Below are 22,831 nucleotides of genomic sequence, written 5' to 3' on the forward strand. Positions count from 1 at the left end.
AAGACCCATAACAGGAGGTGACAGGCGTAACCTTGTGGTTACTACCAATGATTATAATAACACAACACACTGGTGAACTAATCAGGAGCTCAAAGCATCGGTAACAACATAATTATTTGGGGATATCCTAATCTTAAAATCATGCAGAGTCCAAATAAAAGTCTAAAAACCTCCATATGTTGTGCTGTAAACAGGATTAGATAGGTTACAGGACTGTTGCAGTTATGACCATCACTGTGACGGAAATTGAAAAGCCGCAATATCCTCAATATTAAAAATTTGTCAGTTTAGAAATAAAGCTCATAGGAGCATCATTTGTGTATTACGGGAAGTACTCGTACTAATATTAAGACTGTGAGGGAATTTGTATGTAAGTAAACGGAAATGCTGGGCCCGAGTATATATGGCCCTTAGTACCTGTGTGGCAAATTCCAAGCTCAGTGTAGTCTACAGTCAAGGAGAAAAAAAGGAGACACAAGGACGGGAGTTAATACTCTCGTCCCGGGGACCGTGAAGATACACGTTGACATTAAGAAATGTAACTGAAGGGACTAAAGTAATCCTTACCCCCCCTGTTAATTTTCAGTTTCCTTCCATCAGTGGCCCTATTCAGGTATTACACACTCTTCATTCACTTTTGACTATGGCCTAACTATTACATGCAATATTTACCTTATTGTGAGTAATTTCCATTGCATATATATTTTTTCCTAGTTTACGGCAAGTCTATGACGTTTTATTATATGTTCCTCTGATGCACGTATACCCCACCGGGTTTGAATTATCACCGGCTGTGTGGTAAGGATTACTTTAGTCCCTTCAGTTACATTTCTTAATGTCAACGTGTATCTTCACGGTCCCCAGGACGCGAGTATTAACTCCCGTCCTTGTGTCTCCTTTTTTTTGCTCCTTGTCTGTAGACTACACTGAGCTTGGAATTTGCCACACAGGTACTAAGGGCCAGATCTACTCGGGCCCAGCATTTCCGTTTACTTTACATGCAAATTCCCTCACAGTCTTAATATTAGTACAAGTACTTCCTGTAGTACACGAATGATGCTCCTATAAGCTTTATTTCTAAACTGACAATTTTTTAATATTAAGGATATTGCCGCTTTTCAATTTCCGTCACAGTGATGGTCTTAACTCCAACAGTCCCGTGACCTGTCTAGTCCTGTTCACAGCACAACATATGGAGGTTTTTAGACATGTATTTAGACTCTGCATGATTTTTAGATTAGGATATCCCCAAATAACTATGTGGTTAACAATGCTCTGAGCTCCTGATTAGTTCACCAGTGTGTTGTGTTATTATCATCAGTGGTAGTAACCACAGGGTTACGCCTTTCACCTCATGTTATGGGTCTTGTACTTTGTCTGTTTTTTTAATTTATTTTTCTTCTCCAATTTGGTTTCCACGTGTGCCGGGTGAATTACATTTTCTAATGTGTGTAGATAATTGTTTTTCCTTTTGTATGTATCGTCCATTACATGTCCTCAGTTCATGTTTTGTATCATTCCCAGCCCTGATGATTCAGAGATCATTGTTTCTCTAATGAAACACATGTCGGCTGGCTGCGTTGTGTAGAACTATCAATTTTTTTAAAAAAAAGATACCATTGGTGGATTTGCACTAATTGTGTTGCCCTTCCACTAACTGCATTGTCTAATTTCAAATTTGTGTGTGTGCTCGGGATTGTCTTAATATTTCATGGGATAGGGTCCCCCGGTCCAAATCAAGGAGTAACTGGGATTTCCCCTTCCCAGGTTGCACCGCACTGTAATTTACCTTCATACACTTACGTGAATAAGCTGAGCGCCACTTCTTCCTCTACACTAAAATCCCGTTCCTTTGGCACTAATCTAATGACCCCATCGGGTATCAGAGGACTCTACATGAGGGCTGAAGAGGATACAAGTCGATAGCGGCAGGAGAAAATTAGGGCAATTAAGGCAATATACATCAGGAGCAACAGTGACATGAGTACGGGTGAAAGTGGGCCCTGACATAGGCCAGGTAGCAGTTACGATAAGTTATATTGGGAACAGCAATAAGACAGTAGTGGGCGATACAGGACCGTAGCAGAGGCCAGTTGGTAAAACATGACGCTAAAACATATAGGGCGGTGATGGAGAGGGGTTACTAATTCAGTGAATTGTTTATCAGTAGAGCCTTCACTTCCCTTTTGAAGGCAAAAGTTGATGGAATCGTCTTGTTTCAACAGGTAGGGGGGTCCAGATTCTCTGGGCAGTGCCGGAGAAAGTGTGTTTGTTGGTTTTCTGTTTTTTAAATTTCTTTGACTTAAGGAGCAGAGTGCTGGTGCTCCTTGAGGTCTGAGCACTACCAGATAGTTCGAGCCTATTTTTCAGGTATAAAGGGGTGATGAAGTGTAGTGCTCTATGGGTCTTACATGCAATTTTTAATTGTATCCTTGCCTCGAATGGGAGCCAGTTGAGTGATTTCAGGTCCGACGAGATGTTGTTGGATTTTTTGAAGCCACTGACCAGTCTAGTCGCAGCATTCAGAGATGCTCTGAGTGGGGCTAGGCTGAGTTTAGAGAGACCGCATAGAGTGACACTGCCGTATTCGAGTCTTGAAATGACAAGTGCTTGCACTGCCGATTTGAAGTCACCTTGTGGGAGGTAAGGTTTGAGTTTTCTTAGGATGCTTAGATGGTAGTTCGCTCCTTTGGTCGATGCTCTAATGTGGTCTTGCATGTTTATATTCTCATCTAGAACAACACCCAAAGATTTAGTGGAGTCAATGATGTGTAGGGTGCAGTCGAGAGCGGTGAGGTTTGTGAGGAAGTTCCTTACAGTGGGGGTTTGCCCAGTGGGTGAAACTAGGAGGAATTCAGTTTTAAGTGAGTTTAATTTGAGGTGGTTGGCGGTTAACCAGTTTAAGGTTTTGTGCAGAGTTCCTTTGAGAGACTGGATATCTTCTGGTGAAGATGGTTTCATGTACAGTTGCGTATCATATGCATACATGTGGTATTGGATGTTGGAATTTTTGAGGATTACAGTCAGTGGTTCCATGAAGAGGTTGAAGAGTGTGGGGAGAGTGAGGAACCTTGTGGGACACCAAGTGTGCAGGGACTGGGGTTGAATAGAGTTTGATTTGACTGTGTCCTGTTGTTGAGGAAGGAGGCAAACCATTTTAGGACAGTACCTGAGAGTCCCATCTTACATTCCAAAAGGTTAAGAAGGTTGTCATGTTTGACCGTGTCAAGAGCAGATGAGAGATCGAGTAGTATTAGTAGGCATGCTTTGTTCTGGTCAAGCATAGAGAGGGAATTTTCCACTATATGAGTGATGGCCGTCTCCGTGCTGTGGCCAGAGCGGAAGCCCAATTGGTATTGATCGAGGAGTTGGAATTGGTCAATGTGTTTGCGCAATTGTTATTGTACACACTTCTCGAGGAGTTTAGCCAGGGTAGGGATGTTTGTGATTTGTCGATAGTTATTCAGGTCTTGAGGGTCAGCTGTGGGTTTTTTGAGACTAGGGAGAACTAGGCCAGCATTCAGGCAGTCCGGGATCTCCCCTTGGAGAAGCGAAGCGTTGATGATCTTAGACCAGAGCGGGACTAGTGTTCCAACCATTTCTTCAAAGAAGTTTGGGGGAGGGGGTCATTGAAGTGATTAGAGGGTTTCAGGGTTGCTAGAATACTGAGGACGGCAGTCTCGTTGAGGGGGGTGAATTGGTTTCAAGAGGCGTTGTTTTTAGGGGAGAGAAAGGACAGTGTAGGAGGAGGTGTGGGTAGGGAGGTGTCTGGATAATCCAGAGAGGGAGCGAGTTTGATGAGAGACGATTTGAGGTCAGTTTCAATCTTATTCGCCCTAGCGAGGAAGAAGTCAGCAACGGCATCACAGTTCGGTTGAGGGCAGGGGAGGATGTGAGGTGATTGTCCGAAAGTGTTATTAGATTGTGCCTTAATCAGCTCAGAGTCTTTTTGGATGATTTTTGGCTTTGTCCAGTTGGGTTTTGAAGAAATTTGCTTTAGGTGTTCTGATGGTGTCTGATGAGTTTATTGTATCTGCTCCTTTTTAGTCCAAGAGTTTTTAGTAGCTCAGTTGATGGAGCTGATCTCCATGCGCATTCTGCTAATCTAAGGCTGCGTTTGTCTGAATAAAGGCTGTCGTTAAACCATGGTTTGGAGTCTTTGATGGGTATCCTTTTTAGTTGAAGGGAGGCAGCTGCAACAAGGGCAGACAACAGGGAGTTGTTGTATTGTTCAGTGAGGCCCTGAGCGTTGTCAGTGTTAGCAGGGGGCCGAAGGGAGATATTGCAGTGAGAAATGAGTTAATTTATGTTGGTATTATGTAGCGATCTTTTCCACTGTTTAAGTGGTTCTGATCTTTTGGAGTTCCAGCTTTCAAGGTTACGGAAGGTGATATAGTAATGGTCAGACCAGTCACAGGGGAGAATAGAGTCGAGTTGAATGGAATTGGGGTTGGCAATGATTAGGTCTAGGGTTGCGCCTAGTTTGTGCGTGGGAGTGTCACAGATTTGGGACAGGGAGAGAGCACTTAGGAAGTTTTTGAGACTGTTAACTGCCTGATCATGCGGATCATTCCAGTGGAGGTTGAAGTCTCCAAGGAAGATCTGGGGTTAATGTCGTCCCAGGTTGGAGGAGATGGTTTCCATAGTTTATTCAATAAACGGGAGGCTATCTCCCGGCGGGTGGTAGATGATGGGCAGGCTACATATGGGTCTATGCTTGGTAGTTATATCAAGGGAAAGATATTCACAGGATAAAAGATTAGCAGAGGGGGGGATTGTTTTGCCGAGAGAGAGCTGTGGTGAATACAGGCTATGTCACCACCCGTTTTCTTAACTCGATCGAGTCTGAGAATGTTGTGGCTGGGCGGGACTATAATGTCAAGGATGGGGCCAGAGGAGTCATTGAGCATGGGTTCGGTGAGGATAAGTAGGTCGAGTTCCTAAGCCAGGATGAGATCCGAAAGGTCCGTGGCATGTTTCACCACTGATCTACAGTTAAGTAGCAGGCATTTCAGGTGTGCTTTATGTTCAATGATAGAGGGCTGTGTAATAGGGATCTGAAAGAGGTTGCTTGCGTTTAAGGTGTTGGCGTTAAGTCTTAGGGCCTCTATGTGGGTTAGGTGTGATGCATTGTTTGGTCTCTTAGTTGTCTTGGGACCTCTTATTTCAGGTGGATTTAAAGGGGTGGTTTGAGAAGAACCAGAAGGGGCTGAGATGGCCGTATGTGGGTCGTTGTACTCTCGGAGGAGGGAGAGAATGTCAGTTTCTGATAGCTGATTTTTGGATCTGGCAGGTCGAGATGGGGCGTTAGGGTATGGGGTGGTATTCCAGTTCTGGCCTGTGGGTTGCAGCCCTGGGACAGTAGGTGACAATATGCCATGGGAAGATGGGAAATGGTGCAGGGTAGAGTGCTGGGAATCCTGCGAGGTCTTGTTGGAAGCGAGCTCAAGGGCCAGGTCAGCGGTGGTGTTAGAGATTTTGGATGGCAATTTTGAGCTTGAGAAGTTCCTCGTTTATTTCATGGAGCTTAGCAGCCGGATCCGCGTGTGTCTCGCGGTTCACGTGAATGGGAGGAAGAGTGCTGTTCACTGTGGTGGACATAGTTCCGTTCACAGAGAGGGGAAGAGGGGGAAGGAAGAAATCCTCAGAGGAGGATTTCCGTCTCAGATGGAGAGGAGAACAAGGTGAGTGGGTGCTAGAGGGGGGTTAGGGGGCTTTGCAGTCCAGGTGGAGAGTGGGCCAGGAAGTAGTGGGGAACAGGAATTAGGAGAGCGTTCGGAGGAAGGGGAGAGTGGGAGGTGTGGGAGAGGTGATCAGGGCTAGGGATAGCAAAGTCATCAACCAAGCGGGAGTGGAGTGGGGAAATTATGAGTGGTCGAGGCCCAGTGGATGAGTAGGTGAGGGGGGTTTGGAGCTTTAAGAGAGTTGTTCGAAGTGAGAGGGGCATTTGACTGGTGGTTGAGGGACAAAAGAGAGGGATCAAGTTGACCCTGGGTTGGAGTTAGTGGAAGGCCGTTCAACGGGTGAGTAGGTGCTACGTTATGGTCCAGCGATTTCTTAATGAAGTTGAACTTTTCATCAAAGATGGCCAGGTTGCCATCTGTGGCCTGATGAGTATAATTCCATTGTTTTAGATGGAGATGGTAGAGTTTGCTCTTAATGTGGTTGAGGATATCGCCAATAGTCTTAATACCGTGAGGACATTTCTTAGCCAAGGTGATTCTGAGTGGAGACTAGAACGCTATCCTCCACTGAGCTCTTCTTTTAGTTTGAAAGGTCAGGTCACTAGTAATCACTCCTTTTTTTTTATAACAGAAATAGGGGTCGGAGATAGTGATTTCTGGGTTGGCTTTGAGTAGTCTATGTTTTAGACACTTAGTCGCAGTTTTGGAGAGGTTGGTCGGGTAATTAATTGTATCACTATTAATCCCTAATTTCTGGACTCCAATCTGAACTGAACGGAGGGGGGCATGTTGGGTTGGGTTATGTCGACGATGAGTATTAACTGAGAGGTGGGAGTAAAAAAAGGTTACCTGTGAATGATCCTCAGAGGTGTTGAATTTTGCAAGAAAGCGTGTTAGGTATGGGGTATAAGTCTTGCAGGATATTGTATTTAGGTGAGGGGTATACGGAAGGCCGAAGGGATGCGCCTTTATAATTAGTATGCCAAAATCTTTGCATGTGGCCAAGGGTAAGGGTAGTGGCATTTCCTAGCACTGTTAGAGGGAGTCGGGGAGAGTGCGCTTTTCTGAGTGGAGCGAGGACAGGCCTAAGGGATGCGCCTACCTAATAAGTGTGCCGAAAACCTTTGATTGTGGGAGAGGGTAATGGTATTGGCATTGGCCTAGCACTGTTAAAGGGAGCCAGGGAGAGTGAGCTTTACTGGGTGTGTCAAGGACAGGTCCTTTGGGGATACTGCAGCGAAAGTGAAGTAAGTAATTTGAGCTGAAATCTCGTGTAGGCAGTCCCTCTACGAGCGTCGGCCGGTAGAGGGGGGCAGGAGGGCTCAGAGATTAACGGGCTGAGAGACAAGAGAGGTGTTTACCTGGCGGAGATATATCCATAGTCTGCAGGTCATGGGTGAAGCTACTAGAGCTACATGTGAGGTCCAGGAGAGAAACTACTCTAAACAAAGCAAAGGAGCCAAGGTCCTCGTGCGGTGCGTCATATGTGGTCCGGCCAACAGCTGCACCATCAGCTCTATCTCTGTCGTGAGATTTTAATACAAGGAAAGGCACGGTGTGTGAGCGACTGGAGGGAGGAGAAGAAACAAACAGGGCAAAGAAGCAAACAGCTGTAACCTGGCGTTGATATGTTGAGAGAGACAGGCCTCGGGCGATGCTATATGGGAGGTACGGGAGCGAAGCAAAACAAAATACAGCAAAATAAAATAACACGCCAGGGGCCCAGTGTGGAGCGTTGTGGGTTGTCCGGTAAGCGGCTTCTAAATCTGCTTTGTCGTCCGCACCTTCTCGGGGGCAAATACAGAGCAGGAGCACAGTGATTAGGCGAATGGAGGCGGAGGTCTCAGAGTGACAAACAAAGCAACGGGAAAAATCAGGCACACGATTTCAGTGTTTTACAATATGAGACTATATGTATAAAGCTCCCAGCTTACGGATGTATGACGATTCAACGCAAAAAAGCACAGCGCACACCATTACATCGCATTCCTCACATCGCACACACCATTACATCGCACGCATTCACCACGCACACCATTACATCGGACTCTGCATTCACACGCATGCAAATGACTTTTTGATCGCACACTACGACCACGCATTCAATCACACAGAAAAAAATCCCTCTTACGGCCCCGCAAAGCAACCTGAGAAAAGCAACCAAAGAGGGCAGTTCTTTTTTGATTCATTCACCTTCCACCCTCTTAGATGTAAATATCTACGAGATACCGCAACACCCCTTAAAGCCCGAGTTTAGGTTCTTAGGTCATCAAAAGAAATGTCTAACAAAAGTTTCAGCTGGACCTCCACGCGAGCCTTGAGTTGAAACAATTCTTCCCCTGAATAGCAGCAGCTAATGTTTGCAAGTCCTTTAACCAATGATTGAAGGTATAAACGGAATTAATTTCAGATGTCATATAAATACGTAATCCCACATATGCGTGATTTTTCGTTCAGCTGTCATAGAAATACGTAATCCCACTTATGCGCGATTTGGCCCCCAAGCCTAAAAGACCCCCATATTCGACTCCTAACCCTAAGCCCTAGCCCCCAAGCCTAAAAGATCCCCATATTCGACTCCTAACCCTAAGCCCTAGCTCTAAAGCCTAAAACACCCCCATATTCCACTCCTAACCCTAAGCCCTAGCCCTAAAGCCCAAAACACCCCCATATTCCCCTCCTAACCCTAAGCCCTAGCCCTAAAGCCTAAAACACCCCCATATTCCACTCCTAACCCTAGCCCTAAAGCCTAAAACACCCCCATATTCCACTCCTAACCCTAAGCCCAAAAGCCTAAAACCCTCCCATCCACTAAAGTTCACCGTACCTGTCTCTCGCCGTGTCTCGCCGTCCCTGCGTTGTAAAAGCCCCCGCGATGTGATGGCACCCGCGATGTAGCGTCGGGAATGCAGGCGTCGTAACGTCGTGTGCGTTGTGACATCACACGACGTATACGCATGCGATGCGACCCATGCGATGCGACGGGTGTTGCCCCAGATTACTCTCTGATTTGATGCAAATATGTGTAGAAGCTTGAACGCAAGATTGATGATTCTTTGCTTTCAAAATAAAATGTTCATAAAAAATTAAAGCAGGAAAAAACATTTTGCTGAAGTACTGTAAAATGTCAGGTACCGTTTCTTTGCAGCATCATTTATTAACATGTGTTGATGCATGCTAGTATTTTCCAAAAATATTCATAACAGAAAATCAGTGTATCCAGTTTCAATATTATGGGAAACAAAGATAAACAAGAATTGGCAAAGCCAGTAGGTCTTAAATTGGTGGTCAGCTTTTTAGTTTTGTTTTGGCATGGTTTTTAGGTCTCGCACCTGCGACACTTAGCGAAGCCCTGTCGCAGCGAGACCTATTGTCGGCGGCTCTGCTTACAAGTAGACAAGAGATGGGCACGCGCAGCATGCCGGAATCGGATCAGGTCGCACGCGTGAACACGCGCTCCGATTCCGGCATGCTGTGGACACTCACAATGGTTCAGGACGCGCGCACACACAGACAGACAGACAGACAAACGCACGCACACACAGACAGACACAGACAGACAGACACACACACACACACACCCACTCACCGGGCTCTTTCCGCTACAGGCTCCGTCACATCGCCTGGCACACGCTCTCTGCGAGAGGGCTCCATGCCTCCATCACACGGGCTACAACACGCGGGACTCCCTCAGCTCACGGGAGCTCCGGACACTGCCGCGCGCTCCATGCCCCAGGCAAAGTTGGCCGCACGCATGCGCAGTGCGTAAGGACTGCGTGTGTGTTCCTGTGAGGTCGCGCGCTTTCGCTTTCACTTTGGCTAAACCCGTCTGCTGGTCCTGCCTCTAAGGAACACTCATCTCCACCCTCAGTGCTCCACGCTTGTCAACACGACCCACAAGCTTGTATTAAAGTGCTGGGAGTTGCGTTTACTCGGATTTGCTTCATAAATTGACGTAGCTGTCGTAAAACAGGCAAAGAAAAGAGATTTTGTGCGACAGAGAGAGGCAGGCTGTATGGTAGAACGCCTGTGTGTGCTTTTCCAAGGCCTATTTGTGGTGTTTAATTCTTCAGCGCTTTGCGGATTTAATTTCTAAGTGTTTAGGCTTCTCTGGGAATTTGCCCGGCGCTCCTTTTCATGTCTGGTTTTAATTCAGAAACCCATCATTACTCGGCCTTAATCCAGTCGCCGGTGCCAGTTGTTTGAGCCTCGGCTGTGAATTTCTGATGACAAATGCAAAGGGAGTGAGTGACAGCCCTTCTGGCCAGATTTCTGCTGTTAAACCCACCTCCACCCCTGCAGTTAACAACATTTGTAGTGGGTTGATGGAAAATCATGTTTGTGATGTTAGTGCAGAAGAGTTTTTTTAAAGATCTATGAGGTAATGGCGACGGCTTCAGAACTTTGCACTTAAAATGCCTGGACGGTGCGACCAGACCCAAGCATGATGCAGGCAATCCTTATATACCTGCTGGAGATAACCTTGGTTTAAGAAGGTGATAGGGTTCAATGATGTGACAGACCCCCTAGGGTGCCTGCTGCGCCTTTCTCAGCCCGAAGGCTGCTCGATTGGACCCCGCTCACCTCAATGTAAGACGAGACCGCACAGGGTCTCTGCGGATACGATGCCTGCAGTCTGATATGAACCCGTATCAGCAGGTGCGCCGCGTGCTGTGCAAAGTTTGAGGCCCGCAGGGCGGCTAGAAGCGTGTCACCACTGTAGGGCGCTTTACCGGCCTACAGCTCTGAGACTGCTTAGTGTCTCTATATTCTCTAATGATAAATGAGGCCTGTATTCTGAACCCGTATCAGCAGGCACTTGCTGTTCTGAAATCGAGGGCCGGAATAGCGGCTAGAAGTGCTTCATCGCTGTAGGGCGCTTTACCGGCCTACAGCTCCGAGAGAGCGTAGGGTCTCTCTCTAAGGAAACAAGGCCTGCGTCTGATATGAACCCGATCGGCAGGCACTTGCTGCTCAGAGATCCAGGCCTGCAGAGCGGCTAGAAGCGCGCTGGCACTGTAGGGAGCTGTGCCCACGAGACTAGACCTTACAGCTTTGAGGCAGCGCTGGGTTTCTCCAAGGATATGAGGCCTGCAGTCAAATATGAACCGTTATCTACAGGCATATGGTGCCCATCTTAGTGTGTTTCACCCGCAGCTCTTTTTTTATCACATCAGTATTGCTGGTGCCATTAGTAGAAGTTGGGTCTTCAGTTTTTTAGGTCTCAACCTGTTTTCATGTTTTACCCACACTGCCCCAAACCAGTGTCCTTCACTGCCCCGTGCCTGCTCCTCTCAGTGCTCCGTGCTCGTGTCCCTCAATGTCCAATGCCTGTCCCTCACCCTCTCACCCTCACACCCCATCTCCCTCACACCCTCACACACCCTCTCACCCACCCTCACCCTCACACCTCCTCACCCTTACACACCCTCTCACCCACCCTCACACCCTCCCTTACACACCCTCACTCACCCTCACAACCCTCATGCTCACACACCCTCACTCACCCTCACACCCCCTCACCTTCACTCCCCCTCACCTTCACTCCCCCTCACCTTCACTCCCCCTCACCTTCACTCCCCTTCACCTTCACTCCCCTTCACCTTCACTCCCCCTCACCTTCACTCCCCCTCACCTTCACTTCCCCTCACCCTCACACACCCTCACTCACCCTCACACACCCTCACTCACCCTCACACACCCTCACCCTCACACACCCTCACCCTCCCACCCCCTCACCCTCATAACCATCTCACCCTCCCTCTCCCTCACCCACCCTCACCAGCATAGCATAACAAAACATAGCATAGCATAACAAAACACAACACAGCATAGCATAGCATAACAAAAAAAGCATAGGATAGCAAAACATAGCATAGCATAACAAAAAAAGCATAGGATAGCAAAACATTGCATAACAAAACAAAGCATAGGATAGCACAACAGCATAGCATAAGAAAACAAAGCATAGGATAGCACAACAGCATAGCATAAGAAAACAAAGCATAGGATAGCAAAACAAAACATAGCATAACAAAACATAGCATATCAAAACAAAGCACAGCATAGCATAACAAAACATAGCATTGCATAACAAAACAAAGCAGAGCATAACAAAGCAAAACAAAAGATAGCATAGTATAACAAAACAGAGCGTAGCATAACAAAACACAATAAAACATAGCAGAACAAAACAGCATAAGATAAGAAAACATAGCATAACAAAACAAAGCATAGCATATCAAAACATCGCAAAACATAACAAAGCATAGCAAAACACAACAAAACATAGCATACATAATAAAACAGCATAGCAAAGCATAACAAAACAAAGCATAGCATAACAAAACATAGCATAACAAAACATAGCATAGCATAACAAAACAAAGCATAGGATAGCAAAACAAAACATAGCATAACAAAACATAACAAAACATAGCAAAAGACAACAAAACATTGCATAGCAAAACAAAACATATAATAGCATAGCAAAACATAGCATAGCATACCAAACACAAATAAGCATAGCATAGCATAAAAAACATAGCAATGCAAAACAAAGCATAGCATAATAAAACACAACAAAACATAGCATAGCATAACAAAACATAGCATAGCATATCATCACAAAGCATAGCATAGCAAAACATAGCATAGCATAACAAAACCTAGCATAGCATAACAAAACACAGCATAGCATAGCATAACAAATCAAAGCATAGGATCACCCAGCACCACCACAGCATCACTCAGGGGCACCCTAACATCTCTATGCCCTACCACAGCATCACTTAACGCCACAGCATCACTCGTTCGCCATCACAACATCACTCAGCGCCACCACATCATCAATCTGTGCAACCATTCACAACAACTGGTTCAAATATCTTCTCTCAATGTTTCAAGCTTTATTATAAATGTAACAAAAAGATGTTAATATTTCACTTCGGTTCTTGGATTTTCGTCACAATAAAATACACTGAACATAATCTTCACAAAAGTTATTTACAAAAGTTTAAGCTATTGCCATTATAAATTACAATAACTTTTATTTAAGTATTCATTATTAAAAAAATGAAAAGCCATTGTTATTTGTAATATCAATACATGTAAGTCACGTAAATACAACACATATTGCATTACAAATGCTATAGGAGTCACATTTGCGAAAGTTATAACTATTGGCATTGTAAATGACAAAGCTATTAATTTCGCTATTTTCGAAAACGAAACAAAATGTGTCATTTACAATTCCAATAGCTCAAACTTTCCTAATGCGAGACCTATTGCATTGCAAATGCTTGATGTAAAATCTTATTGGTGTGGGAGCTGCCGGGCCCTCACCATTAGTTTTTTTTGTCTCAAAAAGCACACACTGCCATAGTAGTTACTGGCACTGAACAAAACTACTATGTATGCTGATATGCCCCTAGTGAAAGAGCAGAATGCGGTCACTCACAGTGAAGCCAGCCAGAGAGAGACAGAATGTTAATAAACACAAAAAGGTGATGGTCGACACCGGATCAAATTAGGGGCCATTCATTAAAGAATGTCTCAAAAGTGCACCCATGTCCTTGCATTAAGTGCAGCTATACAGCTTTCGTGAGTTCCCAAGAATTTACAGAAGTAGAAATATTTGTGAACTGCATTTTAGCATGAGCAAATGGAAGAAGGTGTACGTCTGCCATTGTCAGGAGTAAATTTCCAACGTTTCTCAGGATGTGAAAAGATTGGTGAATAGTTGTTGAAAACCCTTTAAACATGCAAGTTAGTAGGTTTGCACAGACTCAAAAGGGCATTCTAACCCTGGAACTATTGCTTACCACTACCTTCAGCCCCCGTACATAGATCTGCAGAAACGTGGCAACATAAGGGGATTGCAACTATTCAAACACTACTATGGTATAATCCCTGGCATAATCAGAGAGGCTATATCAGAGCTCTTATATAATGAGATTGCTGTCATAAGTTGTCGCTGAACTACATGGCACCAAAGGGGCAAGTGGATTTTGTTACAGGACAAGTAGATATGTGATGCGTCCTGCCCCATGGACAAGCAGATATTTGAGTACGTTTCACACCCCTGCATTCAGCTATATCTACCTGTGCCTTTAAGCTCTTTTTTTCTCTATCTTGCCCTTTGCCTTTGCACTGTCTGGCTTTGTCACAAGTATCTATCTGGTCCCTATCTCCTTCTTTTTAGTGTTTTTATGGGCCTGGTCTGCTGTATTGTCGGAGTCTTCCACCGCACTGACTGGCTACTGCCCTCATATTTCTCTTGTTCCCCTTACTTGTTCTGTCCAATGTTTTCTCCTGCAATTTCTGTGAAACCCCTACTCCTGCCCCCCTGCATCAGTTTGTGACTTGGCCCCTTGTTTAAATGGCCACACCTCTGCCTCCAGCCCCCAATGTCTGTCTGTCCTATATCTCGTGTCGTCCTTACCCATGCCCCCCATTTGCCTCCCTGTGTTTGTCTGGTGCCAAGAGCCCCAGCCCCGATATCCGTCTCGCCCACCATGATCCGATATTCATCTCACCTCTGCCCACCTCTTTCTTTAAAGTTTGTCCATGTAAATCTGCATCTCCCTTCTCCTACCTCCTTTCCTGTTAACCTCTTTCCCTCTCGTCCACACAATACCCTAAAATGCTTTAAACTTTATCTTTTCAGTTTGTTAAGGTACATTAGGGTGTTTATAAAGCATGTATGATGCAAATGAGCTTTCCTCCTCTGGTATGACTGGCCTCTGTGTTTTTCAAAATTGTCTCATATGTTTTCTTAATTTTCATCTTCGGTAGGAAAGAAACAAAAGAAAGCAGGATGAAAAAGTAGCTGCTCTGAAGGAGGCTGAAAAGCAAGCAAAGGTATGTGCATAGGGGCCAATGTTCAGCCCCATCCTGAATACCTTACATTCTAAGTATACTTTGCTTAACAGCTTTTGCCTCTCAGTGGCTTAAACCAGTATCCATGTTGACATCTTGTAATGCTGCTCTAATGAGGTTCTGATATTCTAGGCATGACTGCTTTCTTCTATGTATTGTACAATCTTAAATCTGCTACAAAACATAGGTTTGCCATTAAGTAAAGCTGATGCATCAGCGGAACCTCATTTGTTGTGAGTAAATAATCCGTAACCTACCCATGTTTTCCATGATAAAGTGCTTTGTTACTGCGTATAGGTTTCTCTACACAAGTTAAAACAATGTAACACAAAGTACTTTTGTGACATTAATATCCACTCGAAACTACTGCCAGACGGAGTTGAGTTTGGTAGCCCTCAGAAATGAGAAGTATAAACTACCTTGTGTAAACATTTTGACTTTAGGAACACTTAAGGGTTTCCATCTTTTTAGAGAAGTTATTTGAAGGAAGGAATGTGCATGTGTGTCTTTACCAAGCATGTGGATCTTTGCTATATGCTGACATTTTGGTATTGTGCAATATCTTGATTCACTCTATTTGGGATCACACCAAAATCCATGCACTGGTGTTGTGTAATTTGTAAGGCCTAATAGTGATGTTTTAACAGTGTCTGTGTAAATGACGTCTCAGTAATAAGTCTTAAAAACATATGTCCATACATGGTAGAAAAATGGCAGTTACTTGAAAGGGGTTGTATTCTGTGAAAAGTTGGAGAGACACAAGTGGTTCCACTGTATGTTTTAACCTCTATTGAGTGCTCTGAAAGAGGCAGTCTTTCAAATCAGTTTTAGTAGCCATTACTGTTTACAAAGTCTCAGACTTTGGAATAGGTATGTATGACACAAAGTGCGCAATCCACAAAGATAAATCTAGTTATGAACGTAAGTTTCTGACAGAATTTACCTTTTTTTATTAAATGCTAGGCTGGAATCTAAAAAGGGATTCCTGGCATTCATAAATACAGTTTCACCACCCCGGAAATCTGTATTTGTAAAGGACACTTGAGTGAGAAGTGGGTGTTCTAAGTCATGGTTTGCCTGGGGAGTTTGGGAATACCCACAAATGTTTTATATTTTTGGGAGCATCCCGAACTACAAACCAACACCTTTCTGCTGTGGTAGTGGTTGGAGATCCACTCCAGCAAATGGCTGGAGTAGCTCTCTCACAAGGTTTGAAGGGGAAAGAATCACCCCACATTTCATGTGAGTGAGGGGTAATGCTTTCCCAATGGAGAAAAAATCCTTTCAGAGGGAAAAAATACAAGCAAATCTAGTCTCTGCATTGCAATGCTGAGCTTTTGACTTTGCCAATGCTGTTTGCGTTTAACATGATAATACTTGTGTGAAGATTAATTTGGGGGGTGGTGTGAGGGGACGCAATATGGCTGCACCTATGACGGCTCTTGATGTCCGGGATCATCGCCCGTCAGCATCCGATTGTTTATACATGCTACCACCCTTTGAAGTAACAGCCCATGTTTACGGACTGAACAGACAGCCCAGATCTGGCTGGTGTGTCCTTTGTGGCCATTCATTCAGCAGTCTAACCCAGAACTGCGAGGCTAGGCCAGCCTAGTAAGCAAGATTTCGGCACCAGAGGGGAGATAGCTATGGGAGCAGAGCGTTGGAGCCTGGCAAAGCGTGTAAGGAGGACTTTGATGGTTTTGCTGCTGAACCTGTCCTGTGCTGTGTTGGGAGTGGGGTGGAGATTGCCAAAAGGACACCTATGTGAAAGTGCTGAGGATTGGGGTTGATGTTGCTTTATTTGGGGCTGCCTCTGGCTGGGGGTTTGGTTTGCCTCGGGCCGGCAGCGCGGAGGCCAGGTAGCTGGTGTGGCACCGCTTGGCGACTTTGGACAGCCTTGTGACTCTTACAGGGCAGTGTGGGAGCCGCATTGAGGGTGGGTAAGCCTTCTGCAATTTCGGTGACAGGCTTGCCGGTTCCAGCTGGTGACGGTGTGCCCTGTTAGTGTCATAACCTGGATGTGTGCACAGGTGTGTGGGGCCCTACGGTTCTAATTCTGCCCTTTGCTCCTGGGTCTGCTCGTGCCCCCTTGTGGTCCTGCGATGTGATGGGACCCTCGTTGAGGAGCTGTAGGAGACGCTAGGGTTAGCTGGAGGTGCTACTTGTCTGGCTGTGGGCCCCCTCGCTGCATTGCAGACTTACCCCATTGGCCCCTCTGGGGCTGACTGTGAACTCTTTGTGGCCGTCTCGTGTGTGGCCCGGGGTTTTGCTGAGTTTTCTTGGGGTGAAAGGTGTTAACAGGGCTGCAATGGGTAAACTGGACTGGAAGCAGCCCCATCTTCATTCTGCGGTGCGAAAAAGTATGCATACAGTGGCATCAGAGGCTGCAGGGCAGGCGCACAATGAGTGCACCTCGAATGTGCAGGAGACACTTCTGCTCTCTTGATGCTAGACATCAGTGCAGCATTCAACACTGTATCGCATAATCTGCTCACTGAGCGTCTGTGGGGTTGCTCTGTCTGCCATATGGCCATACGATGGCTTGCCTCCTTTCTTCAGGGGTCTATGTTCCAGGTGTGGCAAAAAAACCCAACACTCTAAAGTGTTCAGTCTGCAGCAGGGAGTACCTCTGGGCTCCTCCCTGAGTGCCACCTTTTTTTAACTTATGTATGCTCCCCATGGCTAAGGTCATTAAACATCATGGGTTCACAGTAATCACCTATGATTCCAAAATGTTTGATACCAAACACGACAGGCTTTGTTACAGCCAGTTTAGAGTTAGCCATCATGCAATGATGCCGTTTCGTTTCATAAACTTTTATTCGATTGCCATTGTTTTTGCAATCATAAAAAGTACAAAAGCTAAAAACATTCAATACATTTTTCAAAAGACATTTACAAATTAGGGACTGTCATAGTTAGGAGAAAATTATGGTTACTCATAATTACGTCGATACATGATTTCAAACAATTTGCAGTGTACTTTGCAATAAAACTTGACTCCAGAGTTTGCAGGGACAGAAATGCAGATTTACACGATCTAAGACCTGCTAGTTTGAGAACAGGCAAAATCCAGACCTTTCTGGGGAAGGAATGAAATTTACAAAAAAATAAAACGTGCATTGTCGATTGATTTGAAAGATCATCACAGGGACAAGGGATAAGTGTATGAGACCAATCGTGAGTTTTAGGAAAAGTAACTAACCTGAAAAAAAGATTAAAACGAAACCTAGTAAGGAGATACTTTTCATAATTATTTAAATGAAAAATCAAATAAGGTTGTATACCCAGGTGGGTCTGGACAGCTGTAATCTGAGAATTTGATGGTTTTGTCAATTCAATGGTGCTACGTAGAGCTCTAAGATGACTCAGACACAGTTTTTTTAGCTCTTTTCTTAAAATATCACCCATTGAGGGAGGGTCTTGAAAGTAATTGCTGCGGTCCATATCTCGGCTAAAGTTCCTTATGTAAGCTAGCCAAGATATTTTTTCCCAATTATCAAGGGCAACACAATCCATGATCAAAGATCGAGTTAGGTGGCATTCTTCATTGGTCCAGATGCGGTGCCACAGGAGCATAGGATGACATCGTATTGTGTCTGTGATATAGTCCATGCCTAGTTCAGCTAATGAAGCATAGATTGGGGCACTAGATGGTAAGGACAACAGGTATTTAGCAAAGCCATTTTCTACTGTTTGTAGTGGGTTGATTGAGCCATAACCCCAAACACCTGCACCATACGTGGCCACACTGTGGCATTTGGCATAGTATATTTTGAGACGTTCCGGAGGAGCTGGTTTTCCCAGTTTCCTGGAGAAGGAGACTAGGGCTGATGTAGATCTCTGGAAAAGCAATTTTTTGCTTGCAACCAACTGCCGCCAGCTCAGAGTTTCATCCACCAAAATTCCAAGGTAGGGATAAGCACTAGTTCGATCCTGCTTGGTTTTGTTCACAAAGATGGTTTTAGGACTTTTTAGTCTCTGGCCAAAGTGCATTACAAAAGTCTTTTTGATGCTGACTTTAAGGCCCAAGGAATCCATATAGGAACAATATTTGTTGAGTTGTACTTGCAGCTGGGTCAAAGTCCTGGCAAAAATAACAGAATCATCAGCATATAAAAGGGTTGGTATGGGACGATGTTTGATTTGTGTGAGGTCCTGGCTCCCCTCTAGTAGCGCTGCCTCCAACCCGTTAGTGTACAGGTTAAACAAGAAGGGAGCCAGTACACAACCCTGTCTTACCCCCTGTCTAATTTGGAAGTCGGGGGTAAGTTCGCCGTTAATCCGATGCCGTACTCTTGCCGTTGCGTTCGAGTATAATTCGCGCAGGAAAACAATAAGTGCAGAATCGACGCCCATTTCCTCAAGCAGGGACCAAAGTTTACAGTGCTGTACACAATCAAACGCTGCACTTAAATCAACGTAGACTACAAATAAGTGACCTTTTTTGGCATTTACATATTTTCCGGTCAGAAGAACAAGGTTCAAGATTTGTTCCACGGTCCCAAGACCAGCTTGGAACCCATATTGGAGATCAGTTATAATTTTCTTGGATGATGCCCATTCTTGATGACGCACCAATAATATTCTACCTACTACCTTTCCAATAGAGTCCAGAAGGGAGATAGGTCTGTAACAGACCGGATCGTTTCGGTCTCCCTTTTTAAAGATAGGTAGGAGAATTGATGATGACCATGAATCTATAAGGCCTACTGTTGTTACTGCTGTTAGGACTTGGGTGAGGAGTGGAGACCAAAGCTCGATGTTGTGAGTAAAAATGTCTACCGGGACCCCGTCCGGTCCGGGGGCCTTACCTAGTTTGGAGGCCTTCAAAGCTCTGACTACTTCACCATGTTCAAAGCAGATGTTTATTGGATGCGTCTTGGATACTAATGTTGGTGGAAGAAAAGGTTCCCTCTCTGTTGGATTGGGTTGGGGACCCCCAAAGATTCCCGTGAAATGGGCAACCCATTCTTCAGCTGACACTGCCACGTCAAGATGTTGGACAGATGACGAGTCTGACAAAAAAGGAGATTTTACCACTCGCCAAAAGTGACCGCTATCCCTTGCTCGACAGCTTTCATGAAGTTGAAGCCACAAATTCGCCTTCATTTCCTTAATGCGTTTTGCCCTTTCGTCCTTGTAAAGTTTTCTCAGCCTGGCAATCTCAGGGAGGTTCCTAGGGGTTGTCCGCAGGGTTATCTTAAGATTTGAGAGTGCTTTGCGGCATCCAGGATTAAACCACCTCTCAGTCAATGGTTTGCGTGAATTTGTGCGCGTTAGTTCCTCTTTTATTGTTCTCAGAATCCTATCAAAGCTACTGAGGATTAATTCGGGCGAGGAGCTAGGATCTAGGCAGTCCATAACAGAGAGATTAACTTTTTTGATAACATGCGCTGTCAATGCATCGGGATCGATTTTTGCCCACTTTACTGAAAAACCGTTCACCTTATCCATTTTTAAAGTTTCTTGGGTTAAGAGGCTTCTTGTATTTATGTTTAGTGAGACGATTTTTGTCTGTATTAGGATTTGATTTGAGAAATGGTCACTGCTGATGTCTGTGCCAATAGAATTTTTTTTCAGTTGGCCCCTTAAGTTCTGAGAGCATAGAATGAAGTCAATTGTACTTGATAGACCCCGGCCATGAAATGTTGGAGCAAAATCAAGTTGAGGGTATACTAGTCGATTTGCATAATCCAACTCTAGGGAAAAAAAGCTCTCATTAAAAAGAGAGCCATTTATAGAATGAGTAAAATGGGCCAAAGGGCTATCAAATTCGTCGATCAGTCCACAATTCTCATTACCGTCTTTGAAATTAGGACATAATGGAGTATTGAAATCACCTCCCCAAATGATATACACGGTATGAGACGTTAGCTTGTTCAGTTGAAGCTTTAAGAGAGAGGTAATTTCGTTGACCATCCGTGAGCAGTCTGATTGCGAAAGATTATTGTACAAATTAACCAGAAGATAAACAAAACTATTTTTAAAAAGGATTCGTAGGATTTGGTAAGAGGCTTCCTCTTTTAGGATTGTGATTGTTGTCAGAGGAAGGGTGTTTATTACGTATATCGCTAACCCTCCCGTGGGTCTGCCGAGCATGCCCTGTGTGGCTAAGATGGTAAAAGTTTTATAGCCCGCCAGATGGACAGGGACTGTTGACCAGGTCTCTTGGAAGCAGACTACATGGTTCTCTGTTATTTTATCCACCCATATTTGAGATTTTATTTTGGAGCGAAGTCCTGCAATGTTCCAAAATAAAAATGATAGTTGTAGGTTCTTTGCACTGGAATAGTTTCATAATTGGGGATGATCTGATGGAACTATGTTTGTGATGCTCGTATCATTTATGTGCGGAATGCTAAGTAGCGGGTCAAGAGGGATTATAGGTTCCTCTTCTTCTATTTGTGTTGAGATATAGGGGGGACGATGGGAAGGGAGGGTTTGACCGCTAAAGCATGAAATGGTGATAAGGTTAGTATTTGGTAAAGGGCTATCAAAAGGTTTCTCACAGGGTGTCTCTAGACCTTCAGATGGTGATATGAACCTCTGTACCGGATTGTTGATATATGGAGTGGCTGGCGGTCAATCGACCATTTCCAGACAGTCGTATCTGTTTCGTGTTGGTATTCCTCGCCATCCTGTCATAGGGACCTGTTCTCTGATTGGAGGCCAATTCCGCGTTTCCCATTCTCTGTTGGTGTTTCTGTGGGAACGCCATGGTTCCTCGTAGTTCCACGCCCTCTCTAAAGGTTGTTCCCAGTTTAGAGGCATCAAATACTGGTTATTGTATGTTGGGGGATAAAAAAAGGAAAGACGATAAGTGTCTATCCCTCCGCTCTTAGCTAGGGCTGGCCAGGAACAGATATGGTCTACTGTGGCTGGATCTTCACAGCTGACTATTATGCAGTCTCCCTGGATGGTTTTTAATACTGACCCTACCCACGGGACTCTGCGTACGGTGGAAATTCTGCTGGTGTATGCAGATTGTGTAGGTCTGTTAATGTTAAGCCACTGTAAAACCTTGTTTTGTAATGACCAGGATGGTTCTTTTGCAGGATCCGGTAGCTCGGGGACACCCGTAAGAATAACAGTATAGGGGGATGCTTCACGCGGAAGATGGAACGGGCGTCTTGGCCTACGCCCCTTTTTCCCATCACTAAATATATTTGGCAAGGGATGCTGTGGTACTATTGGTGGGATCGGCGTCTGTGGTGGAGGAAGAGCAACCTTTACAGGGGGTAACTGAGTAGGACAGGATTGGGGGGGTGCAGGCTGAGTGGGAGTAATAATGCACCCAGTCTTATTCTTATTCTCAGTCACCTCTCTACGGGATAAGGGAGCAGAAGGTTGTGAATTCTTGGAATTTGTTTGGATGACTTGGAAAGTTGATGGTTTTGGCAAGTTTGTTCCATAGGTTTTATGAACCCCTTGGGTGCCAGCAGTTAAAGGGGTAGCATTAGTAGTGGAAGTTCCTAGAATTTGTTGACCCCCTCTTGGAGGGATTAGAGGTTTTTGTGTTAGTTTTGGTAGCTGTTTTTCTATGATCATTATGCTACGTTCAAGGGGTTGGAGGTGGTACTTAAGTATTTCCCTAAAGCTGGCTAAAAGTTGGTTATTTTCGCTACTTAGGTTGCAAACTTTCCCGGCTGTGGTCGGAATGGGTAAGTTTGCAGATAAATCTGTTAGAATAATGGGTTGAACGTTAGAATCATTTGGAGGTTCACATAATTTTGGAAGAAGTGGTCTGTCTGTACAGGTTGTTATAGCTTTGGATGGTAATAGGTTTTCTATGGTCTTATCTTTACCTTGCTTAGGGACAGCACCCTCCTTCTCCCCTATTTGCTGAATTTGGGTAGCCGAATCCTGGGAATGCAATAATTGTAGGTCGGGGGTATTTTCCAGATCGCATGCGGATTCGATGTCAGATGTAAGATTTGAAACAGAAAGGTCGATAGATTTCGGTATTGTGTGAATATCTATCTGGACATTTGACTGAGGTTGTGGTTGTAAAGTAGAAGAGGCTAGGGATACTTTTGATGGAGTTTGGGCGGAGGCTAAGGGGCCCAATGATGACCTTCTTGCTGCTGCAAGTTCTTGCGATACCCTTCGCTCAAGTAAGGATATGCTCAGGTTGATAGTGTCGTTTGTTCTAGAAATAAATTGATCAATTGGACCAGTAACCAGGGCAGTAGCCATGGCAGTCTTGCTTCTACTCCCCCTGGTCATAGTGTAAGGTTTAAAGGGAAGTTTTATACAAAATG

General features: G+C 44.8%; 1 protein-coding gene across 11 annotated transcripts in view; it reads left to right on the forward strand.

Moving 5' to 3' along the window:
* Nucleotides 1-22,831, forward strand: part of BAZ2A (bromodomain adjacent to zinc finger domain 2A) — a 1,342,005-nt gene that overhangs the window by 488,190 nt on the left and 830,984 nt on the right. For all 11 annotated transcript variants that reach the window (XM_078689111.1, XM_078689116.1, XM_078689113.1 and 8 more), the window contains one exon: nucleotides 14,481-14,546. In XM_078689111.1, coding sequence (XP_078545237.1) covers nucleotides 14,481-14,546 — 66 coding nt within the window. The remainder of the gene's footprint in view (nucleotides 1-14,480; nucleotides 14,547-22,831) is intronic.

The sequence above is a fragment of the Lissotriton helveticus genome, chromosome 1_1 (genome assembly GCF_964261635.1).
Source record: "Lissotriton helveticus chromosome 1_1, aLisHel1.1, whole genome shotgun sequence".
Classification (NCBI taxonomy): domain Eukaryota; kingdom Metazoa; phylum Chordata; class Amphibia; order Caudata; family Salamandridae; genus Lissotriton; species Lissotriton helveticus.